At 42.2% G+C, this 19,781-nt stretch overlaps 2 protein-coding genes across 2 annotated transcripts; one reads left to right on the top strand and one right to left on the bottom strand.

The window, feature by feature from the left end:
- Positions 1 to 225: 225 nt before the first annotated feature.
- Positions 226 to 8,373, bottom strand: lpxn (leupaxin; the record flags this gene model as incomplete). Its single annotated transcript, XM_080730632.1, has 6 exons — positions 226 to 492; positions 2,013 to 2,161; positions 3,917 to 3,998; positions 6,963 to 7,136; positions 7,806 to 8,038; positions 8,370 to 8,373. The coding sequence occupies 6 exons, from the start codon at positions 8,371 to 8,373 to the stop codon at positions 226 to 228; spliced, it is 909 nt and encodes a 302-aa protein (XP_080586758.1).
- Positions 8,374 to 9,160: 787 nt separating this feature from the next.
- LOC308289072 (tripartite motif-containing protein 16-like) lies at positions 9,161 to 10,807 on the top strand (the record flags this gene model as incomplete). Its single annotated transcript, XM_080730623.1, has 1 exon — positions 9,161 to 10,807. The coding sequence occupies one exon, from the start codon at positions 9,161 to 9,163 to the stop codon at positions 10,805 to 10,807; it is 1,647 nt and encodes a 548-aa protein (XP_080586749.1).
- Between the last annotated feature and the right edge of the window lie 8,974 nt (positions 10,808 to 19,781).

The following is a 19,781-nucleotide window of genomic DNA, read 5'->3' as shown; positions in this document are numbered from 1 at the left end:
CTTAGTGCTCGTCAGGGTGCCGGGTCCCCAGTAAAAACATGATCATGTCGGGGGTCACGGCCTGAAAACACTACACTACCTGTCTTTGGGCATTGCACATAGGAGTAAGCGACCTGTTATTGAGCTGAATTATTGTTATATAGTCCTGGAAATTGGGTTAAATATTCTGGAAAAGTTTTGGAAATGAATTGGTAAAAATGTGTGGGAACCCCGATCCAGTCATCTCTACTCAAAGAGCCTGCTGTGGCAGGCGGAGCAGTAGGGCTTCTGTTTCTCCTCCTTGAAGACCCCCTGGCTGAGCTGGCGCAGACAGAAGGCGCACACAAAGTGCTCGGGGTGAAACTTGCGGTCCATGGCGGAGATGCAGCGGCCCGTGATGGGCTCGCCGCAGCTCCCACACAGCGTGCCTTGGCGGGTGTGGAAGTGCAGGGAGCAGAGGGGCCGGCCGTTCATCTCCATGAAACAACCGTCAGTGAAGGGCTTCAGGCAGTCCTGGGTTGGGGGGGCAGAGAAGAGCAGAGAGAGAATGACATCTGAATACAGGAATGTGTGCGTGCCAGTACCTTGTACTCTTCAGTAGTTGTGTACGACATAGAAAAAGTAACATGGATAAAGAAAAGAAAAACACAAACTAAATTAGGCAAAAGGCTAAGAATGATTGTTACATTTGCAATTTTGAAAATAAATATATTGTTTAAAAAAGAAATGTGCTAATGATCTAACAGTGGTTCCCAAACCTTTCAGCTTGTGAACCAAAAGAGAAATTAGATGTTTGCCCGGGACCCAAGCTAGTGAAAACATTTGTCTTCTAATTTATAGCATTTCTTAGATTCTTAATTTTTTTAAGTAATGAAATTAGTTGATTTTCTTTTAAATGTTTTGAAATAATAATAATTAAAAACAAATATTTGGAAAACAAAAATGATGGGACCCATAAAGATTTATGATCTGCAGTACTTATCCCAGAATGAAAGCCTCATGTTTTGCGCTAATGATTTGTGCTAATTGCTTTAAAAGCATGGAATATGATATTATCTTTTATTTTGTTTTGTCTTCATCATGGGATATCTACTAAACAGTAAGGAAATAAAACGCTCGCACACTACGATGATATGACAAGTGCTTTTATTGCTCCAAGTGAAAAGTGTGACGTTTCGAGCACAAAGCTCTTCTTCAGACTAAAGTGTGAATCAGAAGGAGCACCAATCGTATAAACAATATCTGCTAAACAGAACAGAAAAGAATCGAACTGAATAGAATGATGGGGAGAAAGACAGGGGTGAACGAGTGCAAAGCCATATACAGACAGTACAGAAGGAGAGGAGGGGATTACTCCATAATGGGGGAAAGATAATCTGGGTTTTGTTTGTCGTGATCAAAGGAAGAAATAGTGTCATCATGATCAAATGAAGAAATAATGTCATCACGATCAAACGAAGACAGAGTGAAGACAATTCTCTGATCTTCACCAAAGCCTGATTTATACTTAGTCGTATAACAGAGTACAAATAAGGCGTAACATTAATAACACTGACACAGATCTCTCTTCGGTGCAGGAGAAGTGGAAGTGTTCACACTCTATCTAGACAACTTTGACAGGTGCTGGGAACGAAAGCGCATTCTGAGAACTTCAGAGACGCATAGCCTAGTACTCTCTCTGCAAATATAAACTGCTGTGTTCGTTTTTGCAACGTCTTGAAGCCCCAACAGCTTCATCATCAGCCACAAGGTTTCCTCGTTTCCCTGTGTCAGATTTCCCTCCGGCTTGTGGTCAAGACATTATAAATAAAGAGGGGGCATTGTGTGGGTGTCCCGCTCAGTTCTTCCTCAGCTTGTACCCGAGCCAGGCCTGTGTGTGTGTGCGTGTGTGTGTGTGTGTGTGTGTGTGTGTGCGTGTGTGTGTGTGTGTGTGTGTGTGTGTGTGTGTGTGTGTGTGTGTGTGTGTGTGTGTGTGTGTATGTGTGTGTGTGTGTGTGTGTGTGTGTGTGTGTGGTCTGAGGTAAGAGACTCACTGCACAGACGAAGCACTCTGCGTGCCAGGTTCCGTTGGCTGCGTTCAGGTAATTCTCCCTCACCGGGTCGCCGCAGCCAGAGCACTTTGGAGCGAACAGCAGATAGAAGTCCTTGTTACAGTATGGCTTGCCGTCCTTCTCCAGGAAGCCTGGCATAGGAAGAACACAGACACGCCCCATAGATGACTGACGGGCTAGCTGATTGACTGACTTATTGATTGATTGATTGATTGATTGTTGGATTGATTGAAAAAAATCCATAAACTAATTAACACATTAAACGCCCACGTGGTGCCCATGCGCCAATCTCTTTGATGTTTACGTGTGCCCACGACGCGTTGTACAGTAAACTATACTGTACTGTAGCTACTGTACTTGGCTACCGCGGTGATGAAACAAACTCCATTTCCCAAAATGCAGCGCGAAATTACGTCACCCGGACGTGCTGTCTGTCTCGTTGACTTCCTGTTTAGCCACAAATGCTGTTTTCTCCGGATTCTTTTCCTTTTTTCTTTTTTTCTCAAAACGGCGGCCTCTTCTATCGGCCGTAACACAAACACTGTGGCTTAGAATTGATCAAAAACGGTCCTGACTGAAAGAAAAGATTTTCGAAATAAACAGGACATGCTTGGATTACATTTACTCGGATTACTTTTCTCGCCAGTACTTCAAAGGTAGGTAAAATGGCGGGTTGCCATGGGCACCAGCAAATTAAAAGTTGAATAATTCTGGGCACCGCTGTGTTAATTGAAAAAAAATAAAAATAAAAAAACGTTTAAGAAGCTCGCTGTGAAGCTTGTACAGTAGATCTGTAGATTGCTGCCGGTGGGGGCAATAGGTGTTGACCTCTGAACAGCTGTCAATAAATGTCAATAAATCAATAGAGACCAAATCAAACTACAATGTAATTGTTGATTATTGCTACAGTGGACCTACAGCATAATAATCAACTGCCATTGTACTTTTCATCCATACATTACTCATACTACAGTATTATTAGACATTATTGTTACTCACCCTATACTTTTACATTACTGATATTACAGCACTACTCTCACTAAAACATCTGTAGAGTCTACATAGTTTGGAATACATTCATAAAACTTTGCCTATCAATTGATGACACCTTGGTGGAGAATTTCTCTATTCACTATATATGTTTTCAATGAGGTCTTGAGGTCTTTTTCAATCATCTTTTCCTAGGTAAGTGATCACAGCAGGACAATTTGGCAAGAGAAATGTGATGTTTAACACTGCATTTGTGAATTTTCAGGGGTTAGCTGACATTTGGTGGGTCAAAGAGTAGCCACAATCATTGTAGTTTTGTGTCCACAACTGTTTCAATTTGGGCACACATTTTAGGCAGATTCTTCCCCTGGACCCCCCTGGGGCTTAAGAGGATATATGTCATAGAGCAGGGTTCCCCAATTAGTTTTCCCCAAGGGCCGAACTATGTCTAGGGTACCAAGCCGAGGGCCACAACATTGCAGGGAGCGACGGTGGCGTTCCCACTACTCCAGCGACAGTTTTCGTCGTTGTCGGGTGAAAATCTTGTATGTCCAACACCGTTTGTTTTGAATTTATCATTTTAAAAATGATTTAAACTAGTGAAAACAGCCGATCTACAAGCACACAACGCCTCGCGGTGCGAGGCGTTGTGTGCTTGTAGATCTGCTGTTTTCACTACTTTTGTACGGCGGCCTTGTATGATTTGCGAAAGAACGTACAAATTTGGAAATACGAGATTTCCACCCGACAACGACGATATACTAGTGTTGTTGCAGCTCTTATACCACCATTATTACTGGGGTTGGTGGGGGCCAGACAGTAGCCCCCCGCGGGCCGCAAATGGCCTGCGGGCCGCCTATTAGGGAACCCTGTCATAGAGAGTAAAAAGTTGTCACCTTCAGGTCCAAAGCGGTCTCCACAGTGAGCACAGAAGAAGTGGTCAGGGTGCCAGCTCTGGTCCAGTGCAGTTAGGATGTTCTGTTTAGAGAGTCAGAGAGACGGGTTAGCCATTTTCTTTTCTTATATATTTTTATCCCACGGTTTTTGCAACCCATTTTCTCAAACAGTACCAACTACCTAACCTGTAGTCCTGGTTTCCGCTCTCCCCCTGCCACGCCAGGGGAATTGGGGAGCACCTGGCTGGCTAGGGGGAGGTATTATAGCAACCAGCCCTACTGCATGTTTTTGTGAGGGCATCTACCCTAGGAGACACGGGGAGAACATGCAAACTCCACACAGAAAGGCCCTATCGCCAACCCCACCTAGAGTGTGGGTGCTGATGACGCGAAGGCCACAGCGTCCCCCGGCGGGAAGCGAACCCAGGACCTTCTAGCTGTGAGGCGAAGCACTAAACACTGTGCCACCGTGCCCCCTCAGCCATAGAAATATAAAGTGGTTTTGTATTTGTCCCTGTTATCTCAGCGCCCTACTTTGAGGATCACTAATCTTTTATTATGCAAACAAATGGAGATGAGAACCAAATAAGGCAATTCAAATGCGACACTGAATTGGCTGATGATTCGTTCAAGCCAGCCGGCGACTTCGACCGTACCTCAGAAACCCATGACAAAAAATAACAACCTAGTATCTAGATTAGAATATGTCTGAAAGGATAATTCATAGATGAACTGACAAAAGGGAGCTTAAAATGTTCATCTATCTTTTTATAACTCTGAGAGTGTACACACGTGTGTGTACATTTCAACACTCAGATGAATACAGTAGTGTAAAGTAACTAAGTAGCTACATTCTCAACCGTGCACAAAAGGTAAGGAGAATTGACTTGAGAATCTCCCCTTTAATAATACCAATTGGTATTGTGTGTTATATCATTTTTATCATTGATTGGTCACCAGAATGAGCAACACAGCCAAACGTGTGGGTAGCGCCGACCCAAAATGTGTCAAAATGGCCTGTAATACTGTTCTGTTGGTATTCACCTTTGTTGCTTGGAGCATTGAAGATTGCACTCTCCCACAGTAATAAGGAAAAGAAAAAACACATATTGGCCATGTTTTTGTCAGGGATAATTTTACACTCAGTGTCAGGAACCTCAGTAGCGTGTGGAAGATCCGTACGCAGCCACAACAGCTTTGGCACCTCCTCCTCATGCTGGTCACCAACCTAGACACATTCTGCTGTGGGATGGCATCCCATTCCTCAACCAGGATTTGTTGTTCTGTTGGTCACTCACGCACGTCACAGCTCGCCCAAGCCTATCCCACAAGTGTTCAATTGGGTTGAGGTCTGGACTCATGGCAGGCCATTCCATCCTCTCCACTTCCAAATTCTGGAGGTACTCTCTGATGATCCTGGCTCTGTGGGGGCGAGAGGTTTGTCATCCTGGAGGATAGAGTTAGGTCCCAAATTCTGGCAGAACCCATGCTCAGGTGCTGGGCACACACCTGTGACTGGCACACACCTGTGACTGGCATACACCTGTGACTGGCATACACCTGTGACTGGCACACACCTTGCCTGGTTAATAAACCAGACCGAACACAACAACACCCCCTGGCGGTAGTGGTGTTGTAGTAGTACGGTCTGGCATCCATTGAGATTCTATTTCCTCAACCAGCTTCAAGGGTTGGCCAATCAGGGTTGTATGCTTGGGGCACATGGTTTCTGTAGGCTTGGGGCAAGTGGTTTGGGGCAAACCCCAGAAATGAAAACTCTTCCTGAAATCCCAGACTCTCTTCCCAAAACGAAGTTTGTGATAGAGGCTGGCAACGCCAGGCAAGCACACACCTATGACTGGCACACACCTGTGACTGGCACACACCTGTGACTGGCACACACCTGTGACTGGCACACGCCTGCCAGTACTTGAAGCCCAAAATGAGAGTGAATCAATGCAAGCGGAACAGCATTACAGGCCATTTTGGCAAATTGTTGGTCGGCGCTACCCACACGTTTGGCTGTGTTGCTCATTCCACGAATGCCAGATGCTTACAAGCTGTACCTCGTTGTAAAGGTGAATAATCAATGATAAAAATGATATAAAACCGAAGTCAATTCTCCTTACTTTACCTTACGTGTACGTACGGTTTTACGGTATTTTTTACTTTACTGGAGTATGTCCAATTTTCGGTACTTTTGCTTATATTCCACTAAGCAGAGGCAAATATACTTTTACAATTATTTGAAAACTTTCGTTACAAGTAACCTTATAGATTTTGATTATCATTACAAAACATACATTACCCATTAAGTTGTGGGAGATCTACAATCTCACAATGTGTCGCATTGTAGATCTGCTATTTTCAACGTTTATTTTATTTTATGTTTTTTAAATCTTTTTCACACCTCTGGATGAATGGTGAGGATGTGACAGTGCCGTCAGCAGGGACGTGCTGGCCATTGGGAAAAGCGGGACAACTCCCGAACGGCCGGTTCATTCCCGGCCAGTCCATGCCGGCCATTAGGAAAAAATGTAAAATAAAATGTCGGCCTTTGTTCCATTTAGGGGGCTGGGCGGCCAACAAAGTAAATCGTCACTGTCGGGCAGAAACCTTGTATCTCCAAGTTTCAAATGTGTACATTTTTTCACAAAGCAAAGCCCTGCTTCATCATACAAGGCCATCGCACAAAAGTAGTGAAAACAGCAGATCTACAAGCACACAACGCCTCGCGTTGCGAGGCGTTGTGTGCTTGTAGATCGGCTGTTTTCACTAGTTTAAATCATTTTTAAAATGATAAATACAAAACAAACGGTTTTGGACATACAAGGTTTCCACCCGACAACGACGAAATATAACTCATGTACAGTAATTGGCCCACTGGCTTGTCACTTGTCATGATCTGAAATGGCAAATCTTTGAGTAGCAGCAGCAGCGCTATAGAGAGAGATCTCTCTCTATAGCGCACAATGAGGGCCTCTCCAACTCTTTTTCCCAGGCTGAATCAGGGGCCCAGCACGTCCCTGGCCGTCAGGTTACCAACCTGCAGGATGGGTCCCTTGCAGTAGGCACAGCGAGGAGAGAACAGCCCGTGGTAGTCTTTCTCACAGTAGGCTCGCCCGTCTCTCTCAAAGAAGCCCCCGGTGCCCAGCTCCGTCTCACACTGGGTACACACAAAGTGTTCAGGGTGCCACGTCGACCCCAGGGCTGTGATCATCTATACACATGCAGAGGACAGACAGTACAGGGACAGAGCAATGGGATGTTTAATAATGTAATGTACATTAAGGAGATGCAGATTCATTAACCACTTAAACCTTATATACATTGTTGTACGTCAAATAGCAAAAATAAAAATAAAAGCTGATCTACAGGCACACAAGACGCTGCAGTGGCATGTGTTGTGAGCTTGTAGATACAGATTCATCCTAAAAAAAAAGTAATATTGTGTAAAAAAGAATTGCAGATGCCATAGCACCCCAAATCATAACTGACTGCGGAAACTTCCCACTGGACTTAAAGCAACTCTTATTTCAGAAGGTTGACATTTCTCTATTATAAATCCCTGTTTTGAGTGTAATATTGTAATTTCTCTATTATAAATCCTTGTTTTGAGTGTAATATTGTAATATTTCTTTTTATATTCATGACCTGTATGCCATAACATTTCAGCATTTTAACAAAACACAATATTCCATTTTTTTTAAGATGCATCTGTATGTTATTTGTGTTGAATGTTCACCAAAATGTTCATCTATTTTCGCAGAATGTTTAAATCCATGTTTGCTGATGAATGTTCACCTATTATGGCCAGAACAGAAAAGGGATGCTAGGGTACATGTGGTTAGGAGGTTTAGAACAGTATTATGTTTCCGTCCCGTATTACCTTTCCAGTGATGAGCTTTCTACAGGAGGCGCAGTGGCCCTTGGCCACAGTGTGAACGCCGATCTTGGCCAAGTCAGAGCTCAGGCCTCCCAGAAGATCATCTATAGTGTCCGTCTTCCTGCTGGGGGTCGCCGGTCCCGTCACGTTGGTGCCCGCTCTAGGGCTGTCGTGGTCTCGAAGTCCACCGCTGGTTTTCTTCTTCACAGACAGCTTTGGAGCCAGTGGTGGTGGGGCTGAGGAAGATGGTGGAGTCTAAAAGATAATTAGATATTACCTTTTAAAAATGTGTATTAATTTGTGTTACTGTTCACCCATTAGAACAGGGAAAGCATCTGCGTAATTTTTTGAAAATGTCCTGGAAAATGTATTACTCAGCCTCTGTAGCGGCTAGAAACAAAATTCCAAGACTATTTGATAGCTTACACCTTTGGCTTTCATAGAAAATGTTCAGGAAAAACGTACAAATATTTTTTTTCAAAAGTTACTGTACTACATACTGCACATGTACTGTAATACACAAAAATGTGTTCCCCGACTGAGGGGTAAACACACTTTAATGTGTACCCATCCAGGTTAACTAACTGGTGTGATTTCTTTGCGACACTATGGATTTCAATTGCAAAATTTTGATAAGAGGAAAACAAGGAATGTAATAGTAACAGTGGACAGAGTCGTTTGCTTTCCCTGCCAATGCTGCTGGTTACTCGGTTTAGCTATGTTTGATCTGCTGTGAGAAGTCAAACCAACAAATCAAACAACAAAAAAGTTGGCAATGTTATATTGTAATGGAAATAAAACTCAAAGCACCAAATAGCGCACTGCAGAGTCATGTGGTGTGCCATGCCCTCCAAAGTGATCCTGTTGTGGGTAATATTTTGACAAAGACATGTTTGATGGTGACTATTCCGCCCAACAGGCACTCCTCAGGGACATTCAATCTACATACATCTACTTATCACGCCATGCCATGGGTGGATTGGCAATTTGGAGCAAAGAGAGAATTCATGGTGAGCTGATTAATGATTAATACTGGTATTAAGGGCTCATAATAAAGAACGTTTATTACCTGAGTGTCAGCTGATTCCTGCCAAGCCCTTTCTTATCAGCAAAATACAAGGGACAAGGTTCAGTGTGGCTTTGTCTTTATGGTCTTCATGAACCAACCAGAAAGGAGCTCTCAACTCATGTGACCTCTGAGGAAATTAAACCAACCTAAACTCAATCTGTTTGTCAGACAGACAGACAGACAGACAGACAGACAGACAGACAGACAGACAGACAGACAGACAGACAGACAGACAAACAGTCGTACTAAAATGGCGTGGCAGGGAGTTGAAGTGGACCAGGAACAGTTAATGTGTTGTTCTATCTGTCTGGACCTACTGGAGGACCCAGTGACCGTTCCCTGTGGACACAGATACTGCAGGAGTTGTATCGAGGGATTCTGGGAGCAGGATGATCAGAGAGCGAGGTTTAGCTGTCCACAGTGCAGAGACAATTTCAGAGATTTTCACACTCTGAAAAACACTATGTTGACTGATTTGGTGGAGAGCCTGAAGAGGACAGGACTCCAAGATGTTCCTCCTGGTCACTGCTATGCTGAACCTGGAGAGGTGGCCTGTGATGTCTGCACCGGGATAAGTCTGAAAGCTGTGAAGACTTGTCTTCAGTGTCTGGTCTCTTACTGTGACGCTCACCTCCAGCCTCACTATAAATCTCGTGCCTTTAAGAAACACAAGCTGGTCAAACCCGTCAGTGAGCTTCAGGAGAAGTTCTGCACCCGTCACAACAAGGTGAGAGAGCTTTTCTGTCGCACTGATCGGCAGTTAATCTGCTCTCTGTGCTCCGTGGAAGAACACAAAGGTCACAATATGATCTCAGCTGCCGCAGAACGGACCGAGAGACAGAAGGAGCTCTATGCGAGTCAGCAAAACATCCAGCAGAGAATCCAGGAGAGAGAGAAAGACCTGAGGCTTTACCAGGAAGTGGAGTCCATCAACCGCTGTGCTGACAGAGCAGTGGAGGACTGCGACGCCATCTTTAAGGAGATGATCTCTTCCATGGAGAGAAGACGATCTGAGGTGAGGCAGCAGATCAGAGAGCAGCAGAGACGTCAAGTGAGTCGCGCTGAAGAACTGAGGAGGCGTGTGGAGCAGCAGGTCTCTGAACTGAGGAGGAGGCATGCTGAGCTGGAGCAGCTCTCCCTCACAGAGGATCACATCCATTTTCTACAGCGTCACAGGGATCTCTCAAGGATCAGTGAATCTACACACCCAGTCAGCAGCGACGTCCGTCCTCTGATACACTTTGACGACGTGACTGCGGCCGTGTCCAAAATGAGAGACAAAATAGAACACGTTCTTACAGAGGAACGTACAAAGACAAACGTCTCAGAGACACTGAACAGAGTGGATGTTTCATTGGTGTCAACACCACCAGAACCCAAGACCAGAGCTGAGTTCTTACAATATTCACGTCCGCTCACGCTGGATCCAAACACAGCTCATCAACTCCTGTCTCTGTCTAAAGGGAACAGAAAAGTAACACGGATGAGCAATCAATCATACCCTGATCACCCAGAGAGATTCATTAACGTGCAGCAGGTTCTGAGCAAAGAGGCTCTGACTGGACGCTCTTACTGGGAGGTAGAGTGGAGCGGAGGCTTTGTCGGTGGTGTTTTTATAGCAGTCTCGTATAAAGACATCAGCAGAGCGGGTGAACAATGTGTATTTGGATACAACGATAAATCGTGGTCTTTAGAGTGTACGGATGGTTATACTTTCAGACACAGACGTATTAAAACTGACATCCCAATGCGTGTGTCGTCCAGAGTAGGAGTGTACGTGGACCACGGTGCTGGTACTCTGTCATTTTACCGTGTGTCTGACACCAAGACCTTGACTCTCCTTCACACGGTCCAGACCACCTTCACACACAACCTCCATGCTGGCCTTTGGCCTCTGTTACCTTTAAACACTGCAGAGTTGTGTGACCTCAAGTAGAGGTATATATGGACTCAGTGGTTTTCAACGTGTGGGTCCAAATTATTTTTTTTGGGGGGGGGGGGTCCCCAGATGATGATGAACTTAATGTGCAACATTGTTTTCTCACTCAACAGTAAACAAACCAACATAACGTTTAAGTGACCTCTAAAATGACAAATTAAATATTGGCCAAATTGTCAAATATTAGAGGCAGAAATTGTGAAAATAGCAGATCTACATGCTCACAACGCCTCGCGTTATGAGGCGTTGTGAGCATGTAGATCTGCTATCTTCACAATAGAACCGTGTTATACAAAATGTAATGCCTCAACTCTTAGTACTCGTTAGGGTGGGGGGGGGGGGGGGGCGGGGGGGGGGTCCCCATATGATTATTTTGGGGGTCATGGGCTGAAAAGGTTAAGAACCACTGAAATAGATCACACTTTTGGTGTATCTCTGAGTCCAGAATCATTATTTTGTATTTTCTTTTCTCTTTGCCTGCTTTGTGAACTTGTAGATAAGCTATTTTTTCTATGCATTTTATGATGATGTATATAGGGGCTTAAAGTGGTTAATAATATATTTTAATACGTTGTTGTCCTCTTGCATTTTATGGATTTTATATTCCATGTGAAATATAGATTTACTTTTTCTATGTCATATTCTCTGATCAAACCTGTTGGAATTAATAATGATAATATTAGTAGAATAAATGATAATGTAAGAGTGTATGTGTGTATTAATTAATTTGTCTTTATATCTGTCACTGGACGACAGAGTCAGTGTGTGTGTGTGTGTGTGTGTGTGTGTGTGTGTGTGTGTGTGTGTGTGTGTGTGTGTGTGTGTGTGTGTGTGTGTGTGTGTGTGTGCGTGTGTGTGTATCTCAAATCTTTGCTTCTGGGGGTCCCTGGAGGGGGGGGGGGGTCAAATACATATAATTTTGGGGGTCCTTGACATGCCATAGTTTGGGAAACACTGATTAACATTTAAAAGATTTAGAAGGATTTAGAAGACATTTGTAGAATGTATAGAAAATGTGTGTGTGTGTGTGTGTGTGTGTGTGTGTGTGTGTGTGTGTGTGTGTGTGTGTGTGTGTGTGTGTGTGTGTGTGTGTGTATATATATATATATATAAATATAATGAATGAATGAATTAATTGAGATTCAAATTATATATATATATAATTTAAACCTCAATTAATTATATATATATATATATATATATATATATATATATAATTTAAATCTCTACCTCCCAAAACACAGCATACTTTAAATATGACAAGGCTGCCCTCTGCTGTTACATAATTATTGTGCATCTCAAAGATGCTTGGCAAAGTAGCAATTTAAGTCACAGCTCATCATAGTATAAGGCAGAGGTCTTCAACAGGGGGTCGGGGACCCCTAGGGGGTCCTCAGAGTCACTACAGGGGGTCCTCCAAATCTTTGTGTGATGGAAACTTTGTTTCCTCCTTTTTTTATATTAACCACTTGAACCTCGCGCTGCGAGGCGTTGTGAGCTTGTAGATCGGCTATTTTTAGCAAATAGCTTTGGTGTAATGGGGAAAAAGAACACACTAAGTACGGAGTGAAAGGTCAAGTTTATTAAGTATTGACGGTTCAAGTGGTTGCATATCAGAAAACACAAATTGATATGAATCCAAAATACACTGATGATTGTGCTGTCAAAGGATGAAACTATATGGAATCTATGAAATGGTTGTGGAGGTCCCTGCTTCGTCTCTCTCTCAACTAAGGAGTCCTTGGCCTGAAAACATTGAAGACCCCTGGTATAATTAAGGGACAATAGAACATTAAATGGAACTCATTCTCAACTTCATTGATATCACAACAGTTACACATCCGGTCTTCCTCTATAATCCCCTGGTAACGGCCTCAAAGTTCAATTCATTGTTTGTTTGTTTGATTGATTGATTGATTGAATACTGGGGTCTTCAACAGGTGGTCCGTGGACCACTGGTGGTCCGTGAAGGTATTCCAAGTGGTCCCTGACCAGGCCTGGAATTTCGTCATTTTAGGGGCAAGGCCACTTGGCCTTTGATGTTGTGTATTTTTTTAGGCCACAAAAGGCCAGGGCAGGAAGTGGTGTCTACGTGACAAGAAAGAAAGACTGGTGTCTAGATGACAAGAAAGACTAGACACTGGTGTCTACATATTGACAAGAAAGAAAGAGACACTGGTATCTACGTATTGACAAGAGAGAAAGAGACACTGGTGTCTACGTATTGACAAGAGAGAAAGAGACACTGGTGTCTACATATTGACAAGAGAGAAAGAGACACTGGTGTCTACATATTGACAAGAGAGAAAGAGACACTGGTGTCTACATATTGACAAGAGAGAAAGAGACACTGGTGTCTACATATTGACAAGAGAGAAAGAGACACTGGTGTCTACGTATTGACAAGAGAGAAAGAGACACTGGTGTCTACATATTGACAAGAGAGAAAGAGACACTGGTGTCTACGTATTGACAAGAGAGAAAGAGACACTGGTGTCTACGTATTGACAAGAGAGAAAGAGACACTGGTGTCTACGTATTGACAAGAGAGAAAGAGACACTGGTGTCTACATATTGACAAGAGAGAAAGAGACACTGGTGTCTACATATTGACAAGAAAGAAAGACACTGGTATCTACATATTGACAAGAAAGAAAGACACTGGTATCTACATAATTTGACAAGAAAGAAAGAGACACTGGTGTCTACATTAGGGTTGCCACCCGTTCCGTATAATACGGAATCGTTCCGTATTGGACAATTAAAACATGCGTTCCGTATTGAACCAATACGGAACGCGGTTTGTTCCATATTTAACCAAATGCCCCATAAAGGTCTGTCACACAAACCTCAACACAGAATTTAACAATAATGGATGAAATAAAACACAGGAAAAGACAGCAAAAGGAGGGAGAGGCACGAAGGACCTTCTGTGAGGCGGCTCGCAGTCGCTGCGGCTGTGGTGCGCTCTACGCTCTGCCTATAGTGGGGTTCCGTGTACATGTAATTTTTGGGTTTCATTTTAAATTTGTGTTAAAGTTTATTTTTCACTTCCAATTTGTAGATTATGATCTATAGAACAATTTTGGTTCGAGTGTCAAGACAGTAGATTGTAGACAGTAGACACTTTATAAAATAGGCTATGCTCAGGTTTAGGCTAGTGAAGCCTATTCAGCCTAAAGTAAAAATGTTCAATGTTCATAAAATAGGCTATGCTCAGGTTTAGGCTAGTGAAGCCTATTCAGCCTAAAGTAAAAATGTTCAATGTTCATTGCTAATAAAGCACTTTAAACTAGGCTATGCTCAGGTTCAGGCTAGTGAAGCCTATTCAGCCTAAAGTAAAAAATGTTTAATCTTCGTTGCTAATAAAGCACTTTAAACTTTAAGTATATGACTTAATGGTTTCTTGACTACCTTCTCTTTACTGACCACCAAGTGACCCAAGAGCCAGGTTCAAATCATTCATACATTGCTTTATTTCATACAAAATTAACTTATTCATATTTTAGAAACAATTGGCCACTTCAAACTGCAAAACAATATAGGTTATACCATGTTGTGTGGTATAGTTATAACTATTCTATGCATTTCATGGGTTTGGGACTGCATTTTTTCGCCGGCCGGCGGCTGTGCCACGCGCACGGAACGCACGCACCGCATGCCCGGAAGAGGTGTTCCTTATTTCAATTTCTGAAAGGTGGCAACCCTAGTCTACATATTGACAAGAGAGAAAGAGACACTGGTATCTACATATTGACAAGAGAGAAAGAGACACTGGTGTTTACATATTGACAAGAAAGAGACACTGGTGTCTACAAGATGACACAAAAGAGAAAGATGAGAACGCATTTAGCAGATGCTTTTAAACCAAAGCAACTTACAATAAGCAGGTAATACACATCACTATAATAAGCAAGATAATATGTCAGTACATCAACATCAATATAACAAATGCATAGGAATATCAATCTAGAAAAAACAATAACATAGGCAGACCACACACCTAATCAGTAAAAATGCTATCTAGCTTCATGTATGGTCATTGAGGGAAGGGGGAGTGTTACAGTAGTGCTATGGGTTTAGGTGGAGTCTGAAGAGGTGACTCTTCAGTCCACGGCGGAAGCTATAGGGAGTGAGTCTGTACAGCCAGCTGTACATTAAAGCCACTGTGGCCTCAGGGCATGACAATTTTTCTGGGGAGCACAAGGCCAAATACTGAGGGCCAACTCTGGCAGTGCACTAAATGACCTGGTGACCTATGATGACGAGGAGGTGAAGACATTCAATAGAAAAGGGAAGTGTACTGGATTGCCTCATCATTACTAGGAAATAATGGCATGTGTCCAGTGGTGTGTACTCTAGAATTCCTTTGAGGTCATACAATAATTCATGGGTTTTCAACCACCAGGTGTGTGTGCGTGGTCCATATGTAAAGTCCAAAAAATAATCAGACTTTGTCTTTTTGTATCTAACGTTTTGGCTCCTCACACATTTCAGAAGCAAAAACAAACAGTTACACTAACCTCAGTAAAACTATGCCTAAACCTAAACCTAACCATAACCTCAGTAAGACTATGCCTAAACCTAACCCTACAAAAAAAAAAAAAACATTCCATTCCCATTGAAATGCATTGGCAGAATCTGTCCTCATAGGTAGAAAGTGCAGTGTGACTGTGCCCTTAAAGGGCCAGTTCACCCCTGGGACAACCAGATCTTATTTTATTGTTGTTTGGGGCACGATCAACACAATCCTGAGTTATTTTTTGTGTTCAATCTGTGTTTTGAGATATTTTAGTATTTCAGCATGCTACAACTGGCCATATGATGCTTTGTAGCATGATATTGCATCATCTCTTGCCTCATATGATGCAAAATGCATCATATGACGAGTTGTAGCATGCTGAAATACTAAAATATCTAAAAGCACAGATTGAACACAAAAAATAACTCAGGATTGTGTTGATCGTGTCCCAAACAACAATAAAATAAGATCTAGTTGTCCCAGGGGTGAACCGGTCCTTTAAGGCTGAGAATTGTGAGTTGTAGCTATAAGCATTTTGGGCAGCGGTGGAAAAAGTACTCACATTCTTAAGTTAAAAGTATCAATATTGCAATGTAGAAATAGTCTGATACGAGTAAACATCCAGAGTAAAAGTACAAAAGTATTGGTATCAAAACGTGCTTAAAGTACCAAAAGTAGAAAGTTCTCATTATGCCGAATGTCCCATTTCACAGTTTTCAAATGTATAAAAGTATTACAATCTTTTGAAATAGGCCTATCTATCTTGAGGTTGTACATCGGCTATTTTCAAGTGGTCAAAATGTATATAGGGCAGAAGTGATTAATGTATGTTTTGTAAAAATAATCCAAATCTATAAAGTAACTAGTAACTAAAGTTTTAAAATAATTGTAGTGGACTAAAAAGTACAATATTTGCTTCTGAGATGTATTAGTGGAGTAGAAGTTCAAGTATTGTAAAATGAAACACTCCAGTAAAGTGAAAGTACCTCGAAATGTACTTTTACTTACATACTGTGTACAGTTATCTTCTGTACTCACTAGTGGTCCCATACAGTTAGGGATGGGATGATGACATTTCATATCACGATTATTGTGACCAAAATAACTGCGATTTACGATATTAACGCGATAATCAAAATATACTTTAAAAACCTTAAAATGGCTCAAAACGCAGCGCGTTGTGAGCTTGTAGATCGGCTATTTTTGGCAAAGAGATTCCGGAAAGAGTGAGAAAAAAAATACTTTATCAAGTACGTTCTTCACAGGTCCGTTTTAACAATTACAGAGGGTACCAGTTAAGTGGTACCAGATATGCAGCTCAGCAAAGGTGAACTAATCCCATCTCCACGATGCGATTACCGTGAGCAGGGCAGGAATTTCATGGAGGCCATGAAGGCCATGGCCGTTGTTGCCCCTCAGTTTGGCCTTGTGCCCATCAAACCAATGGCATGACCTGAGGCCACAGTGGCCTTAGTGCCCCAGCTGACTGCACCACTTTCTCCTCTGTCTCTTTCTTGTCAATATGTAGACACCAGTGTCTCTTTCTTGTCAATATGTAGACAGTATACACCTTACACCGGTGTCTCTTTCTTGTCATGTAGACAACAGAGTCTTTTGTGGAGATTCTGAAATATTAACTCCCCGAGTCCCCATCTTTAAACCAATCCAGTGACTTTGATTGGTGCATGCCAGGGCTGAGCATGGATCAGATTGTAAATACCATCATTGATCTATTTCACTGCAGATTAGGTTATGATCCCTAACCCTTAAATTCAACAAATTCTTTGAATAGAATAAAATCTTGTTTTATTCTATGGCCTTCCTGCCCTGGCATTTGGCCTTTGTGCCCTAAAAAAATGGTCATCACCAAAGGCCAAGTGGCCTTGCCCCTAAAATGACGAATGTCTTTTTATAACGATTAGGGATGGGTATCGTTCACCTTTGAATCGATACCTTTTTCAATTCCTGGGAATCGATACGATACCCTTTTCGATACAATTTTCGATACTTTTTATTTAAGTTTAACTGCTCTACCGCAGAGCTAGGTGATGATGATGATCACACAGTGTGGCGGAGCGGAGAGTATAGACGTTGGATAATCATCATAATAATAAACATTATAGGCTATTGTCGGCTATTTTCCACAGTAATGAGTGTAGCCTACTAAAGCAGTCATTAAAGGAGTAGTTCACCCCCAAAATGACTTTTTTTCTGTTACAGATGCGACCGGCCAGGGGTGCGTTCCAGAGTATCGAAACGAGGTATCGTTAGTTTTTTTTTTTTTAATTCAAATGTTTTTTTTATTTTTTCTTCTTAATACAAAAAGTGGTAATGGGTGGTACAGTGCAGCACAACAACAGGTACAAATATATATACAGTCAGTCCAAGATAATACAAAAATAAAAATACAAAGGAAATAAAAGTAGGAACCTCTTCACATCTTCAAATAAGTGTCATATATGTTAGAAAACTATCCCATATCTCTTTCATCTTTCCCATACCATTCACTCTTCCCAGCATGTACTCATACGATGTGATTTTGATCATCTCCTCGTTCCACTCTTTAAAAACAGGAGTTCTTGGGGTTTTCCAGTTCCGCAGCAGGATTCTGGCTGCTGTGACCAGTCCAACCTTTACTATTACAAAAGCTTTTTTATTTAACCCAGGGACCACTGTCCTGTCTCCTAAAAGACAGAGCAGTGGTAGTGGGGGTATGGTAAATCCCAACCATTTTGACAGGTAATCAAGAATTGTACACCAGAAAGGATACACCATGCGACATTCCCAAATCATATGGACATACGTGCCAACTTCTTCTTTACACTTCCAACATGTATTACTCTCTGCAATTCCCATTTTCTGTAATCTAGTTGGTGTGTAGTAATATCTATGAATTATTTTATATTGAATAAATTTTCCCCTTGCTTCTCTGATCCCTTGTCCTGCATTTGCTATAAGTCCTTTCCAATGTTCATCTTCAATATCCACACCCAGATCCCTTTGCCATATCAGTTTGAGACTGTCACATGTATCACCCAACTGTTGTTTTGACATTTTATAAAATACGGAGGCGGTATGAGCTTCGTGTGGTAGTTTTAAATAATCAAGCAATGGGTTTTCACCAGCATCAAAAGTACTGCCCAGACAATGTCTCATTTGGAAATATTTCCAAAATGTACCATCATTCCCAAGTTTATATTTCGCTCTCAGATCTGAGCAAGTTATAAAGTTCCCATTGTCAAATAGGTCACTGATATTATTAATCCCGGCTGTCTGCCATTTTTTCCAAAATACCTTTGTCTTCCCAATACATATTTTAGGGTTATTCCAGAGTGAAGAGTATGGTTGTTTATACTGTGACATCTTGTGTGCTTTATGAATCTTAGCCCATACATTCTTTGAATGTGACATTATAGGGTTCGGATTGGGTTCATTGCTCGCTGCCTGTGACAGAACATCAATTGGACGAAATGGTGAAGCCAGGCTTCTCTCTATGATTACCCAGTCCAAGTCAGAGTCCAACCCACTAAAGTGTTTAGACAATTTAGCCATTTCGAAGGAGATATTGTATGTCCTCATGTCTGGTAGGGCAAGGCCCCCTCTATCTCTAGGCATCCACATTTTACTCAGTTTGATTCTCGGTTTTTTCTTTTCCCAAAGAAAGTCCCTAATGATTTTATCATACTCTTTATAGATCCTGTCAGGGATATTCAAAGGGAGCATTGCTGAAATATAGTTAAACTGAGGTGCAACCACCATTTTGATAACATTCACTTTACCCCAGAGAGACAGTTTCAAAGTGCTCCACTTTTCCAGATTGTTTTTTATCTTCGTAAGTAATGGCTCATAATTTAATGCAATAATTTTGTCCAAATCTGAGGTAAGTCTAACTCCCAGGTATTTCATTCCAATAGGAACCCATCTGAAACCAAACTGAGTCACCATGTGTGAATGACATGATCTGGATATTGGCATAGCCTCAGATTTACTCCAGTTAATCTTATACCCAGACAGCTCAGAATATGTCTGAATAGTATCCATCAGGGGAGGTAGGGAGTTAGCAGGGTCCCTTATCAGTAATAAAATATCGTCCGCGTAAAGCATCAGTTTATGCTCTTTCCCCCCTCCCTCCACCCCTTTTATCGCTGTATTGGCTCTGATCATGGCTGCCAGTGGTTCGAGAAATATCGTGAATAGCAAAGGAGATAAACTGCAGCCTTGTCTGAGAGACCTAGTTATGTTAAAGTATGGAGATATGAATCCATTTGTGATAACTGCAGCTTTAGGATTTTTATATAAAATATTAAACCAAGTCCTGAAACCTTCGCCAAAACCAAAACGTGACATTGCGGCCGACATGAAGCCCCAGTCTGACCTGTCAAAGGCCTTCTCAGCATCCAGTGAAAGGGCGGCGACAGGGGCGTCGCCCGCCGCATGACGCCACGTGAG

This window comes from Nannobrachium achirus, assembly GCF_963921795.1.
Source record: "Nannobrachium achirus genome assembly, chromosome: 1".
NCBI classification, from domain to species: Eukaryota; Metazoa; Chordata; class Actinopteri; order Myctophiformes; family Myctophidae; genus Nannobrachium; species Nannobrachium achirus.
Note: the sequence above shows the minus strand (reverse complement) of the source record. Positions and strands in the feature narration are given on the sequence as shown.